General features: G+C 47.0%; 1 protein-coding gene across 1 annotated transcript in view; it reads right to left on the reverse strand.

The window, feature by feature from the left end:
• Positions 1-14,719, reverse strand: part of CACNA1B (calcium voltage-gated channel subunit alpha1 B) — a 189,094-nt gene that overhangs the window by 61,307 nt on the left and 113,068 nt on the right. The window contains exons 18-19 of the mRNA XM_070955498.1: positions 13,223-13,329; positions 506-1,336 (exon numbers count right to left, since the gene is read on the reverse strand). Coding sequence (XP_070811599.1) covers positions 506-1,336; positions 13,223-13,329 — 938 coding nt within the window. The remainder of the gene's footprint in view (positions 1-505; positions 1,337-13,222; positions 13,330-14,719) is intronic.

The raw sequence follows: 14,719 nt of genomic DNA on the forward strand, positions 1-14,719 counted from the left end.
AGGGAGAGGGAGGGAGGGAGAGAGAGAGAGAAAAAGAGGAAGATAAAATCTGAAACACAACTGAGAGAAAGAGGGAGGATGGGATTGTCTGAAGGATTACAGTTACGAATTTCACAAGCTAGGAGTGCAGATCAAAACTGCAATTTTACAGCAAACGCCGACAGGCTTGAAAACTATTCATCACCACAAATTTTGCCCAAAATGCAGGCCGGTGATTTCAAATGCCAGCCTGTGGAGGAGGCCAGGATATTGTAAATTGTCACCTGGTGATTTTTGGCAACCGACCCAGAATTCTCTTTTTCAGTCATTTTCATGACTGAGTGTTCTTATTTCTAAGGAACTAGTTTTTTGTTTTGTTTTTTTAAAGCAAAACACCCAGAATCTTTACAAGGAGCTTTCCATGTTCTCGATAACTGGTCCACATCCGTTGTTATAAAACCAAGCTCCCCACCCCTCACACAGTCCCTCACCCATCCTCTACGGGTCTCTTATCTAGCCAACTCACCTAGGCTGAACGTTCTTGAGATCCTTTGTCCCCAGCTCCCCGTCTTTCTCTCCATTCTCCTTGTCCACCGACTCGTAAGTGGAGAGAGCCTTGTGCCGGATCTTGTGCCGTCTGTGGGGCTCTTCGCCCCCCTCCCCTTTGGAGCCAGGGTCCCCTTCTCGGTTGCCTGGCCTTGACCCTCCTCGGTGACGGGAACGTCGTTCGGTCTTGGTCCCGTTGACGGTTCCGTTGCCTTCTTTGACTTGTCGCTCAACTGGAGGATGTCGATGGCCGCGATGACGCCGATGTTCCTTCTCAGTGCCTTCTTCGATGGACCCCCGACGGTGGTGATGCCTGCCTCCCTCCTGGCTTCGGTTGCGTTCGCTCTTCCCTTCCTTCCCACCCCCTTCGCCCACCTCTTTGCTACGACTCCGGTGCGGCCGGTGTCGTTCGTCCTTGTTGTTACCACCGCCTAGTTCCCCGTTCTCTTCCTTGACGGCACTGCTTTTTTCCATGTCTCCCGTCTTCTCACGATGCCGGTGGTGTTTCCTCACAACCTCGTTGTTCTCCGTTGGTGGGGCCTTCACCTGGTCGGAGGCCTCCTGGCCCTCTGTGGGGCTCACGGCGTTGGCGTTACTGCTACGGCCTTCGGTCCTTGGCTCGACCACCAGAGGTCGGTCCATGTGAGTCTTCATATCCGGACGGATGTGGAGGTTGGTGGCATAGCGAACCCTGTCCTCCGGGTCCATCTCGTTGTACAAGGCTTCGCAACTGGTGCGGAAGTTGTAGACGCGGAGCTGGCTGGTTCTCTGTTCCCACACGGATTTCGATTTGGAGGAATTCTGCTGTTTGCTACAGAAGAGAGAGGCAGAGAGAGGAACGTGGGAAGGGAAAGAGAAGAGGGGGAAAAGAGGAGGAAAGGAACATGGATTAGAGTTGGAGATGGTACCGTCTTATTTGACAAAGCCAACAACATTCGGGATTTCTGGCCTCTCAAAGATGAGAGAAACATTGACCTGTGGAGATTCTCAGTCATCCAAGTCATGGTTGTCCCAAAGGTGCTTTTTTTTCAAACGTCAACTGGACTTTGTTTTTGAGTGGTGCAGTGACCTAGAGGTGGAGCTCTTCCCTCACAATCAGGAGGCTGTGAGTTCGATCCTAGGTAGATATTTCTCTCTCTGGGCACAATGAGAATATATCTGCTGAATATGACTCCGCATTGGCAACAGGAAAGGCATCCAGCCAGCAAACACTCAGCTCCATTCAGTTGCCCAGACTCCACCCCGCAAAGGATTATGGGGTCATTAAAAGATGATGAACTGGACTTTGTCTTTCCTTAAAGACATTTTGCTTCTCATCCAAGAAGCTTCTTCAGTTCTGAAAAGACTTCTTGGATGAAAAGCGAAACGTCTTCAAGGAAAAACCAACGTCCACTTGCCTTTTGAAAAAAAACACCTTTGGAATAGTGGCCATAATCAACGACAAGATACACCAAAACAGATGAATCTAATAAGAAAGGAAAAGCACTAACTTTCCTCAAGGAGTTCTGTACCGTAAAGGAGAATATTTTTGGAGCTTGAGGATGAAATGAGAGTTCCTTGGTGCTCTCTGAGCTTGGGTGGTTTTCTCGTCGATGTTTCATGACCCAAACATCATCAGTGCTAGCAAGGATCAAAGATTCCTCAAATCTGTACAGAATCTCCTACTTTTGAGGGTTAACACATTCCTAGCATCCGGGATTTAATATAAGTTCATGATCCTATTTCCCAGCTGCAAAAAACCTTCCTCTAACTCATCTCTTCTTTGATGGAGATTTTGTTGTTGTTGTTGTTGTTATCTCTGGGAATAAATCTGGAACCCCAGCATCTACTCTCTCTACACTCTTCAATCATCAGAAAATATATATAAAGTGAGAACAAGCTTTAGAAGTGAAAATAAATTCTACTCCTAACGGGATTTTGAAGAAAGCGTCATTTTCTCCCAGGATAGCATATCGGCTTTTTCTGCTTTCTATCTCATGCTCAATTGCATCTCACTTTCTGCCCCAAAAGAATCCCTGGAACCTGTTAACCCAAAATAGGTATTTCAGCTACGGCTGGACCACAAAATTTTTTCACAATCTTCCACTGCTTTCTGTCTGCTGAAAGACTGAATAAAGGATCTCTCTAAACCAGTGATGGGATTCAAATAATTTAACCACCGGATCTCTGCCCTAATGACCGGCTGTGTGGGCGTGGCCAGGGTGGGCGTGGCTAGGGCGTGTGACAGGCAGCACTTGGCCTCCTGCACCGCCCCCGGGAGCAAAAACGGGCCGTGGGGGGATGTGCCGCCTCCCCAGGTCCCGTTTTGGACCTAGGAGCAGGGGTGAAATGCTCCCGATTCGGACCGGCTCGGGCGAGTAGGTAGCGATGGTGGCGGGCGGTTCGGAGAACCGGTAGCAAAAATCCCTGCCCCCGCCCCCCATGCCTAGCTGAGCCGCGCAATCATCAGAGGCTTTTTTTTTCTTTTAAAAACCCTCTGACGATCAGGCAACTCAGCTGGGATCTTCAGAGCCTTTTGAAAGCATTTTTTTACATGGTTTTACATGTAAAAAATGGTTTTAAAAGTAAAAAAAAATTGGCCACGCCCACCCAGTCACATTACCCTCCCCCCACCAAGCCACGCCCACAGAACCGGTAGTAACAAATTTTAGATTTCACCACTGCCTAGGAGGCCTCCCTGCACTTACCCGGGAGCCAAAATGAATCAAGTGGGGACACCTGGAAGGGGCAGGGAGGGGCGGAGTCAGACAGTAATTTAACTACCGGTTGGCCCGAACCGGCCCGAACCAACTGAATGCCATCAGTGCTCCAAACATTTCCCTGTCACTTTTCCAGGGCAGGACTCCCTCTTCTTCACTCAATATAACCCCGTTACTGAAAAGGTCCTTGGAAAAGTTATTTTGTGAGTTTGCTATTGTGCTTAAACATCAAAAAAAGGAAAGGCGTCAAGGAATGGCAATCAAATTAGACTATACCAGGAAGATACATATTAAAAACCTAACCAAGTCTTACTCTAAGGAATTCGTGGCACAGCGTGATGAATTTCTAATCGTCATTACGAAATAACCCCTTTATGATAAAAAAAAATATAGATACATTAAACCCGACAAAACCTGCTCTTAGCAATGGAGAAGTAATTAAATTAATGAAATGGTGGGTAGTATGAATGCCAGGCTCTGCTCATCAATTTTTCAATGAGTTTAACTAAATTTTATTCTGAGTAATGGGGACATAACAATGATTTCTCCTGCATGAGGAAATAAATGCAAGGGAATTTTCCTGGGACTGGCATCCAGAAGACGGGAAGGGGAATTTTCCCTTAAAAAGAATGACAGAATAACAGAGTTGGAAGGGACCTTGGAGATCTTCTACTCCAACCCCCTGCTTAGGCAGGAAACCCTACACCACTTCAGACAAATGGTTGTCCAATCTCTTCTTTAAAACTTTCAGTGTTGGGGCATTCACAACTTCTGGTGGCAAGTTGTTCCACTGATTAATTGTTCTCACTGTCAGGAAATTTCTCCTTAGTTCTAAGTTGCTTCTCTCCTTGATGAGTTTCCACCCGTTGCTTCTTGTCCTGCCCTCAGGTGCTTTGGAGCAGGGGTCACCAACCTTTCAGACCTCAGGGACAGCTAAATTCATGATTTTAAATCCCACGGACCACTAATATGATCTGCCTAATGATTGCCTGGGTGGGCGTGGCTAGGTGGTCATGTGACTAGGTGGCCAATGCGATGTCACTCACGTCGAGGGGCACCTTGCCAGCCTTTACGCACCTCTCCCCTCCCAGCCACTCCTCACCTCCCCACCTGGGCTCCTTATGGCCCCAACAAGAAGCAGTTGTTGGAGCTAAGCAGCCACCACGAGAAAGAGTTGGCAAAACAGCTCAGTTCATATTGGATCTGACCGAGAAGGAAGCTCAGCAGAAACACCTCACTGAGGACTAGGAGCATAGGCTTTCTAAGCAGAGGGAAGACCTGCGGAAGTCTTCCCTTCAGGTATTGGCGCCTGGAGGCTCAGCAGGCTGAGATGGTCAGCCAGTTCCAGGCCATGATGCAGTCCCACTGGAACGAGGCCCTCCAGCTCTTTACCACCAGCGGTGCTTCCCTCCAGCCTTTGCCCAAAGCCCTGCACCAGGAGGCTGAAGCAGACCCCAAGTTGGAATTTCTGCCCCCCTCCAGCCCACACAAAAAGACCTCAAAGGGGGAGACTCTCTGCAGCAACACAAACATTCATGGCATGTATCCAGCCCAGGGGTCGTAGTTTGAGGACCCCTGATTTAGTGCAATATAAAAAATGCAAATATTTTTTCTGCGGACCACCAAAATGTTCTCGCGGACCCCCAGTGGTCCACGGACCACCAGTTGGTGACCGCTGCTTTGGAGAATAGCTTGACTTCCTCTTCTTTGGGACAACTCCTCAAATGTTGGAACACTGCCATCATGTCACCCCAATTCCTTCTTTTCATTAAACGACACCTACCCAATTCCTGCAACCGTTCTTCGTAATGCTTTTTTCTTTGAAACCTGCAAGATTCATGGACTCAGATATGCTAGCTTACCCTGTACCCAGAATTACGGAAGCAAAACCATTGGCATCCCCCCCCCATTAACCGATGGGAGGGTGGGACCCAAATGTGTGTCTCTTGTTGGGGCTCCCCTTGAAGAGCACTCGGAGGCTCCAACTGGTCCAGAATACGGCCGCGCGGGTGGTTATGGGCGCAACTCGTTGTGCCCGCGTGACACCCCTCCTGCGCGAGCTGCACTGGCTCCCAGTGGTCTTCCGGGTGCGATTCAAGGTGTTGGTTACCATCTTTAAAGCGCTCCATGGCATAGGACCTAGGTACCTTCGAGACCGTCTTCTGCCACCAATAGCCTCCCACCGGCCAGTTCGCTCCCACAGAGAGGGTCTCCTCAGGGTGCCATCAGCCAAGTTATGTCGGCTGGCGACACCCAGGGGGAGGGCCTTCTCTGTGGGAGCCCCAGCCCTGTGGAATGAACTGCCCCCCGGAAATACGTAAGATCTCCGACCTCCGGGTGTTTCGCTGCGCACTGAAGACCCTGTTGTTCCGCCAGGCCGAGCTATCGACATAATTTTAAATTGGGGTATTTTAAATTTTCGGGGTTTTAAACTGGGCCAAATCTATTTAATTATTTTAATTTTTAATCATTGTTTTGCCTTGTGTTTTTAAATTGGCTGTACACCGCCCTGAGTCCTTCGGGAGAAGGGCGGTATAGAAATAAAATTATTATTATTATTATTATTATTATTATTATTATTATTATTATTATTATTGTTGTTGTTGTTGTTGTTGTTGTTGTTGTTGTTGTTGTTGTTGTGACAAACCCCTCTGCATCCACATAAATTGTATCAGTTATTGCAAGTCGTTCGGCGGATAGCAAATCCTCAAAGAAAATTGCAATACAAACAAATGCATGACAACAAAATCAAAACCTTGTAGGGTAACCTATAAAAGAACAGCACTGGGGGGTAGGGGGGGAAGGAAGACCTGTAAACAAAAAGACCACAATGGAGACGAATAAACAAACACGAAGAAATGAACAATTGGATTCAAACATTTCAGTAACCAGCCCAAGATCAGCGATTTAGTAATTAGTAATTTAGTGATTTTCTCCTGGGGCCACAGATGTCAAGCCTGAATTTGATTAGGGGTGTGGGATTGTTTGTATCCTTGGGCATTCTGACATGAATTTAGTTTGACACAGTTTGGAGCTGAAGGGGGGATGGAGCCTTCAGTCAAAACATCATTCCTAGCTGTGAGAAATATAAGAATTATTCCTGTAAAAGCATAACCTGAGTTACGCCATTTTAAAATCATGTTAAGGCTTTATTTTACCTTGTATAACCTGATTATATAATTTAGCTGACATTTGAGAACATGAGAAAGGAACTGTGTAATTCCTGTGTTCTTGAGAATATGTTTATCTTGCAGGAAATATGCTCTTGGGTCAACTTGCCCTCATTAAAGGAAGTACGCAATTGATGTTTTTGAGGGGTATTTCTGTTGGGAAATTGGGGAATTTCCAGGGTGGATCATGTACTACATATGTTATATAAGATGTTATGTAAGATCTGAAACTGATTCCCAAGGGGCTTTATTGACGTGTATTCTGATGTTCCTGAAGACTATAAAAACTCATGTAATCTGTTGTTTTTTCGTCTTTCATCTCCTCCAGAGAGAAAGGCCCTTTGCAAAGAATAAACTCTGTCCCAGGATTATTTTAGTCTCTGTCTCTTTAAAACGGTAATGGGATTTTCCTGTTGATCACACTAGCTGATGAGTCAACCACATTCCAATGTCTGGCTGACCGGAGGAGAAGGAGGAGGAGAGATGTTGCCAAGCAATTAACTCCTATCTTGGTTGGACAATGTGACACTTTGTTTTGGGAACTTGAGAAACTGAAATTTATATTGGAGTGAAAAACCCAGGAACTTTAGTGCTGGCTTTTCACCAGTAGCGCCAAGATGGTATATCTAAATAAATTTGTTCTTTGAGGAAAAGCAATGCCTCGGAGTTTGATTTGTGATGGGTAGCAATACTTGGAGCTTGACAACAGGACTGTAGCCTAAAGAAAGTTCCTATCTATCACCTATTTTTTTTTCCCCCAGAAGATACCAAGTGGCTTTATACCCAGCTGATTCACACTGAAAATATCACATCTCTTTGAGTCATAGCTCAGAAAAACAAGAGGTCTTTGTGAAATAACCTCAACCCTTGAATCTCCTCAACACAATGGCCTATTCAAAGATTCTTGGACAGTTTGGGACCTCTTACTGCAGACTTCCGCCACTGGGCTTGTTCTGGTGTTATAAGTTCCTGGTATGGATTTTCCTCTGTCAGTTCTTGGGGGGGCAGGATTCACCCCAAGGACTGCCATCTTGAAACACCTCCAAGACAGGCATCTCTCACAAAATGTATTTTAACTCTGTCTCAAATTTCATTGGTTATCTGTACTGGTCTTTGACTGCCATCAATTGAAATTGGTAGCTAACTGCCAAAGCTTGGATATTCCAACCGCTTTTGTGGGTGGTTCAGACTGGGTCTAGTAGCCAGGGACTACTGGCTAATCCTAACTCTTCAAAGTAGCCTTTCTCCCCTTGTTTGCATCTTGTCCCATTCTTGGATATTCCTTGCACGATTAACACAGTTTGCACCTGGAGAATTGCAATGAAGGGCAAAGATGCAATAGAGAAGATAAGAGTTTGCCCATGTCTCATCCCAGAGCATCCCAAATCGTGGAACTAAGGCTTTATGTCTCTACCGATACGATGGATCGGTAGAGATTCTCAGTGATCCAGGTCATCATTATCCCAAAGGTGCTTTTTCAAAAGGCAACTGGACTATGTTTTTTCTATGAGGAGGAGGAGGAAGAGGGGATGATGATGATGAGGAGGAGGAGGAGGAGGAGGAGGAGAAGAAGAAGAAGAAAAGAAGAAGAAGAAGAAGAAGAAGAAGAAGAAGAAGAAGAAGAAGAAGAAGAAGAAGAAGAAGAAGAAGGGGAAGGGGAAGGGGAAGGGGAAGGGGAAGGGGAAGGGGAAGGGGAAGGGGAAGGGGAAGGGGAAGGGGAAGGGGAAGGGGAAGGGGAAGGGGAAGGGGAAGGGGAAGGGGAGGAGGAGGAGGAGGAGGAGGAGGAGAAGGAGAAGAGAAGAAGAAGAAGAAGAAGAAGAAGAAGAAGAAGAAGAAGAAGAAGAAGAAGAAGAAGAAGAAGAAGAAGAAGAAGAAGAAGAAGAAGAAGAAGAAGAAGAAGAAGAAGTAATAGTTATGCTTCTCATCCAAGAAGCTTCATTGGTTCTGGTAGGATGCTGGAGTCTATGGAGGAATTAGTTCTAACAGAATTGAGAGGGGGTGGAAGGATCATATTTCTTTGCAGTCATCTGGTCATTAGCACTCTTCCTGAGAGTTCCTGAGGCCACTTGGAAGTTTATCTGTGCCCTCAGAGACCCCTGGATATGCAAATGGGTGTGGAACCTTTTTGGGACTGCCGAAAGGACTTGCGCTGTAGACAGGAGACGGGTGGTGTCATATCCCTCTCCCACTCTTGAGGGTGGGCTGTGCAATTGAAATACAGATGGCCTCTTGGATCCTTCTCTGTCCAGAATGTTGACTTTCTGAAAAGGCACCTTTGAGACACTTGGATGGATCCTTTCGTATCATCGGCGGTTGGAGGGGAAAACACAAGGTGAGAAAATATCTATTCAATGGGGACAAAGAGGAAGAACCAATCGTTTTCATCGGAATCACGACGAGCCACAAAGAAAGTAGGCAAAAAGGGAAGAGGGAGAGGAACAGGCAGGGCACAAAGAACATGCAAGGAGATGGATATGGAGCCAGGCGAGAAGAAGAAGAAGACGGGAGTCACAAAATCACATGTGGGGAAACTCTCAGAAATAACTCACAAACGTTTGCAGGAATTTATGTTGCCCAATTGATGCTCCGTTATGAATTTCCACAAATGAAAGGGATGACTTAAAGCCGGGGGTGGGGTGGGGGATGGGGGAAACAAGGTAGGGAAAAGTCTCTTTGGAAAAAAAAATAAACGTTCATCGATTTATAGATATATAGATATATAGATATAAGCTACATTTACGGAATATTGTATATGGAGGGCAACTCACGGTGAATTTACGCTGGAGAGCGATGAGCTGCGAGAAACAGACTCCCGAGTTTGCTTTACAAAACTGCACATGCGAGAAACAGAAGAATACAAAAGTGAGAGGGAAAAACAAAACCTGGGGAAAAAAACCTCTAAAGAGAAAAAAAAAAAGGAAGGGAAGAAAGGAAGGAAAGAGAGAGAGAGAGAGAGAGGGAGAAGGAGAGAGAGAGGGCATTTAACAAAACTCCAGGACCGAGAAGGTACAGGCTGGGAACGTGCATTTTGAAAGGAGACCATTGTCAGCAAACTTCAGGATAAGAATTTGGGATGAGCTGAGACATCATCTGTTAAACCAAAAAGGGAAGGGAGGAATAAAGCAAAATTTTTAAAAACCTTAAAACTGAAAAACAACAGTTCAAGAGGGGAATCTGATGTTTCTACAACCTCTTGCAAACATTATATCACTCCTTTGCAAGAGGGATTTCAATTCAGAGAACTGTGGGGTCCTTGGTGCTCTCTGAGCTGGGTAGGTTCTCTTGCAGACATTTCGTGACCCAACTAGGTAACATCATCAGGGCTAGAAGGGTGTAGGGTTGGGCTCTGTTTTTAGATAAGAACTTCAGAGGTAATTCAGAGAACTATCTTGGTCTCCACGAGGAGCAATTCCCTTGGCTGGTGCTCGAATGTCACAGGGTTATACAACAACCCACAACCCATTTGAAAAATTAACTTACTTAATCCTGTTTCTTGAAGGAGGTAAATGGAAGGAAGGAAAGAAGATATTTCGAGATCTATCTCATGTATAATGTCAGCTTTTTAGCTTAAAGGGACCACAGTACATTTTGTGGAATGTGTTAGGTTAGGCAAAGCAAGGAATTAGGTATGGTCAAAGCTGCAATGTTGTGTCCAGAGTAAAAGTAGTAAAATCCTAACTCTGCCGAGGTGCCTTTGAACTGCATCTTATTTTATTTTCCCCTAAACAAATTCCCCACATGCCCCTCCCATATGGTCCAAGCCTTAAAAGCACTCAGTTTTAATGTAGGTGGAAACTAGGAACAACAGTCAATTCGGCATCTTAATTTATCACTGAAGTTTAGCTGATCAGAGAACACTTTGAATGCAGAAAGTGAGAGGGATGAGTTGGTTGGGAGGGCGGGGAGGGCGGGAGGGAGGGAAGGAAGGAAGAAAGGAAGGAAGGAAAGAGATATGGAGGGGAAGGAAGGAAAGGAAAGGAAAGGAAAGGAAAGGAAAGGAAAGGAAAGGAAAGGAAAGGAAAGGAAAGGAAAGGAAAGGAAAGGAGGGAAAAGGAAGGAGCGAAGAAAGGAAGGAAGGAGATATGGAGGGGAAGGAAGGAAGGAAGGAAAGGAAAGGAAAGGAAAGGAAAGGAAAGGAAAGGAAAGGAAAGGAAAGGAAAGGAAAGGAAAGGAAAGGAAAGGAAAGGAGGGAAAAGGAAGGAGTGAAGAAAGGAAGGAAGGAAGGAGATATGGAGGGGAAGGAAGGAAGGAAAGGAAAGGAAAGGAGGGAAAAGGAAGGAGCGAAGAAAGGAAGGAAGGAGATGTGGAGGGGAAGGAAGAAAGGAAGGAAGGGAGGAAGGAAGGAAGGAAGGAAGGAAGGAGCCATGGAGGAGAAGGAAGGGAGGGAAGGAGGGTGGGTGGGTGGATGGATGGAAGGAAAGAGTGGAGGGGAAGGAAGGAAGAGAAAAAAGAAAGAAGGGAAAAAAGCACGGGAAAGGAAAGGAAAGGAAGAAAGGAGAATGGAAGGAGGGAAGGGAAGGGAAGGGAAGGAAAGAATGGAAAGAGGGAAAGAGGAAAAGAGGGAAAGAGGGAAAGAGAGGAAGGAAGGAAGGAAGGAAAGAAGGAAGGGACGTCCAGCCCCAATTGTCACCTTGCTGTCTTCTTTTAACTAACTAAAGTTTTTGGATCATCTTCAAAAGCCACCTGAACACAATGCATTGCCCTCATCCCACTGGAAATGCTCCACTGCCTCGACCCAAGGACCTGCCCTGTGAATTAACATGGGACTGTCTAAGGCGAACAGGGTTCATGATGTACAAGATGCAAGCATTTGGCAAACAGGAAGATGGGCACAGAGGCAGATCAAACCCGCTTTCTGAAACATGGGACAGAAAGCCAGAGAAGCGCCGACTGACAAGTGCGTGTTAGGTTGGCAGGAGAAAGCGGCACATGGGAAATGAAAACGAGGGAACATACAGCAAAGGAAAAAGAATCCATGTCAAAGCAGGACATTCCCACAAAATGATCAACGGTCAGGTGAGCAGCAGCAGGTGATCTAGTTACCATGACTTCCTCCTGAGTAGCAATCAGAATACCAGAGTTGGAAGGGACCTCGGGAGGTCTTCTAGTCCAACCCCCTGCTCGAGCAGGAGACCCTACTCCTGTGATGGTGAACCTATGGCACGCGTGCCACAGGTGGCACGCGTAGCTATATCGGTGGGCACACGAGCTCAGCTCCCACCGGAAGTTGGCAATTTCTGGCCTCTGGAGGGCCTTGGGGGAAGGGAGGCCATTTTTGCCCTCCCCAGACTCCTAGAAAGGCTCTGGAGGCTGGGAAGAGCAAAAAACGGGCCTTCTGGTCCCACCGGAAGTTGGCAAATGGGCCATTTCCGGCCTCCGGGAGGGTGGGGAAGGCCCTTTTCACCCTCCCCAGACTCCTAGAAAGGCTCTAGAGTCCTACCGTGCTATCGCTTGCCAGGAGTGGGGAGAGCGGGGGGGGGCGCGCGCACATGCGCGGGGGCAGGGCACATAGAATTATGGGTGTGAGCATGTGCGCACGCGACACCCGCTCCCACTCCTGGCACACGATGGCAAAAAGGTTACCCATCACTGCCCTACTCCATTCCAGACAAATGGTTGTCCAATCTCTTCATGAAAACCTCCAGTGTTGGAGTACGCACAACTTCTGGTGGCAAGCCGTTCCATGGATTAATTGGTCTGGGATTATAGGATCACAGAATAACAGAATTGGAAGGGACTTTTTGCGACCTTCCGGAAAGCGAACTCAATGGGGGGAAAACCAGATTCGCTTAACAACCGGGTTCCTCGCTTACCAACTGCACCGATTCCCTTAACAGCGGTGGCAGAGGAAGGTCATAAAATGGCGCAAAATTCCCTAAACGAATGTCTCACTGAGCAACAGAAATCTGGGGCTCAATTGTGGTCGTAAACCGAGGATTACCTGTAACTGATTCACAGTTTTTACCTCAGGGTAGAATGCTCCGATCTGAAGTGTTTTATATACACACAGATCTAAGATTTCTGGTTCTCCTCAAAACTCTTCTTAAGAGTTTCTGGCGGGAACCGCGAAAGCTTGTGAGGCCTTCACAAAATTCATCTTCGGTTAATTTGGGAGTCTCTACTCACGGGGTGCTCCTATTTTATCTGGTGGCCCAAAAAAGCTTGTGTTGACAAACACAAAGTGACATGCAGACACAGTGGATAAAAACTGGAAGCCACGGAACTAGAAGAATAAACTTAAGAACTTTCCTATTAGGGATGAGTAGGAAAGGTTTTGGACAAAAAAAAAAAAAATTGGACAAAAGTTGGAGATGATGGAATGGGGATTGAAAGCAGCAGCTCCCAAACTTTTAGGCATCAGGGACCGGTTCCATGGAGAAAGGTTTTTTCCGCGGACCGGAGAGCAATAGCCATAGCACTTAGACTTATATACCGCTTTACAGTGCTTTTACAGCCCTCTCTAAGCAGTTTACAGAGTCAGCCTCTTGCCCCCAACAATCTGGGTCCACATTTTACCCACCTCAGAAGGATGGAAGGCTGAGTCAACCTTGAGCCTGGTGAGATTCGATCTGCCAAATTGCAGGCAGCCGGCAGTCAGCAGAAGGAGCCTGCAGTACCGCACTCTAACCACTGCGCCACCGTGGCTCAAGGGTGTGAGTTTTGGGTGCTGCCTGCATCCCACGGATGGGGCTTCCCTGTTTACGTGGCCCGGTTTCTGGCATGCTGTGGCCCAGTGCCGGCCCATGGACTGGGGGTAGCTTGGGGACCCCTGATTTAAAAGAAGAAGGGTTAATAGATCTAAGATAGGTAAATGCCACGAACTCTTACGCTGTGATAGAAATGTTAGTAGCTGACAGGGGACTGACGTCGGCAACCTCCTTCGCCTTCTGCAAGGCAAGTTTTTGGTTGGTAGCTTCTTCCATTTCTTCTTCATCCTGCAAAGGAGAACAAGGGTGCAGAGAGAGAGAGACATGTCTGTAGAGATTCTCCATCCTCCAGGTCACGGTTGTCCCAAAGGGGCTTTTCCAGGGGTGGGGCTGCTGGGGATTCGCAGGGGTTCGGGAGAACCTCTAGCCAAGATTGTGTGCAGTTCAGAGAACCCCCAAATCCCACTCCTGGCTGGCCCCGCCCACCCCCTCCCCTCCCAGGAATCCCCACGTGGCCCATTTTGGATGCAGGTAAGTGCAGGGTGCACACGGAGGCTCGGGGAGGGTTAAAAACAGGCCTACCAGAAGTTCAGGAAGGCCTCCAGAGCCTGGGGAGGCTGTTTTCGCCCTCCTGGACGCTTGAGGAAAGCCTCCGGAGCCCGGGGAGGGCAAAAACGCCTCCCCACACCATGGTTTAGGAGACCGACTAGGCCACACCCACTATGGCCACGCCCACCCAGCAACCAGGCAGAGAATCCCTTGCTAAAATTTTTGAAGCCCACCCCTGGGCTTTTCCCAAAGGCAACCGGTTTCGCTTCAAGGAAATTCTGGCAGAATTGAAGAAGCTTCTTGGGCGAGAAGCGAAACGCCTTCAAGGAAAACCAAAGTCCAGTTGATCTCTGGAAAAACACCTTTGAGGCAACCCGATTCGGATAACCTTCTTGCTTTCTCTTCTTCTCTCTTTTTAAAAGATAGATTTTTTTTTATTTATTTCTAAGCTGTAGTTAAACTCTTGAGTGATGTCTAGGAAGACTCTTCCTGAATCTCACCACACTTCCAAACATAGTAAGAAGGAAACTGTCCTCGGTCCCTATTTTCCAAAAGCATATGTGACTGAATTTCCAGCATCCTTCCCAGCTCTACAACATCCTTTTTCAGTTGCCATTAAAGTCAATAACCACCAGATATTATCTACTTTCCGGAGATAAATCCCTCCAAATTCTAACGGGAGCTGGGGACATTTGTAAAGCATTGAAAGAATATTTGTAGCTTGGGGTTGAGCTATGGGGGTCCTTGGTGTTCTCTGAGCTTGGTTGTTTGCTTTGCAGATGTTTCCTGACCCAACTAGGTAACGTCATCAGTGCTAAAAGGAATGTGGTTTGTGGAGGAGGAGGAGGAGGAGGAGGAGGAGGAGGAGGAGGAGGAGGAGGAGGAGGAGGAGGAAAACTGTGGGGGTCCTCTGAGCTTGGTAATTTTTTTGCAGATGATTCATTCCCTAACCGATGATGTTACTTAGCACTGATGCTGTTATCTAGTTGGGTCATGAAACGTTTTCAAGAAAACAACTAAGTTCAGAGAGCACCAAGGACCTCATACTTGTAAAGCTAATCTTGTCAGCTGTTCAAGGCCATTTAATCAAAGGAATCGCCTACTTACAGAGTTGGAAGGGACCTTGTAG

This window comes from Pituophis catenifer, unplaced genomic scaffold, assembly GCF_029215685.1.
Source record: "Pituophis catenifer annectens isolate HBS135680 unplaced genomic scaffold, rPitCat1.0.hap2 SCAF_17, whole genome shotgun sequence".
Classification (NCBI taxonomy): Eukaryota; Metazoa; Chordata; class Lepidosauria; order Squamata; family Colubridae; genus Pituophis; species Pituophis catenifer.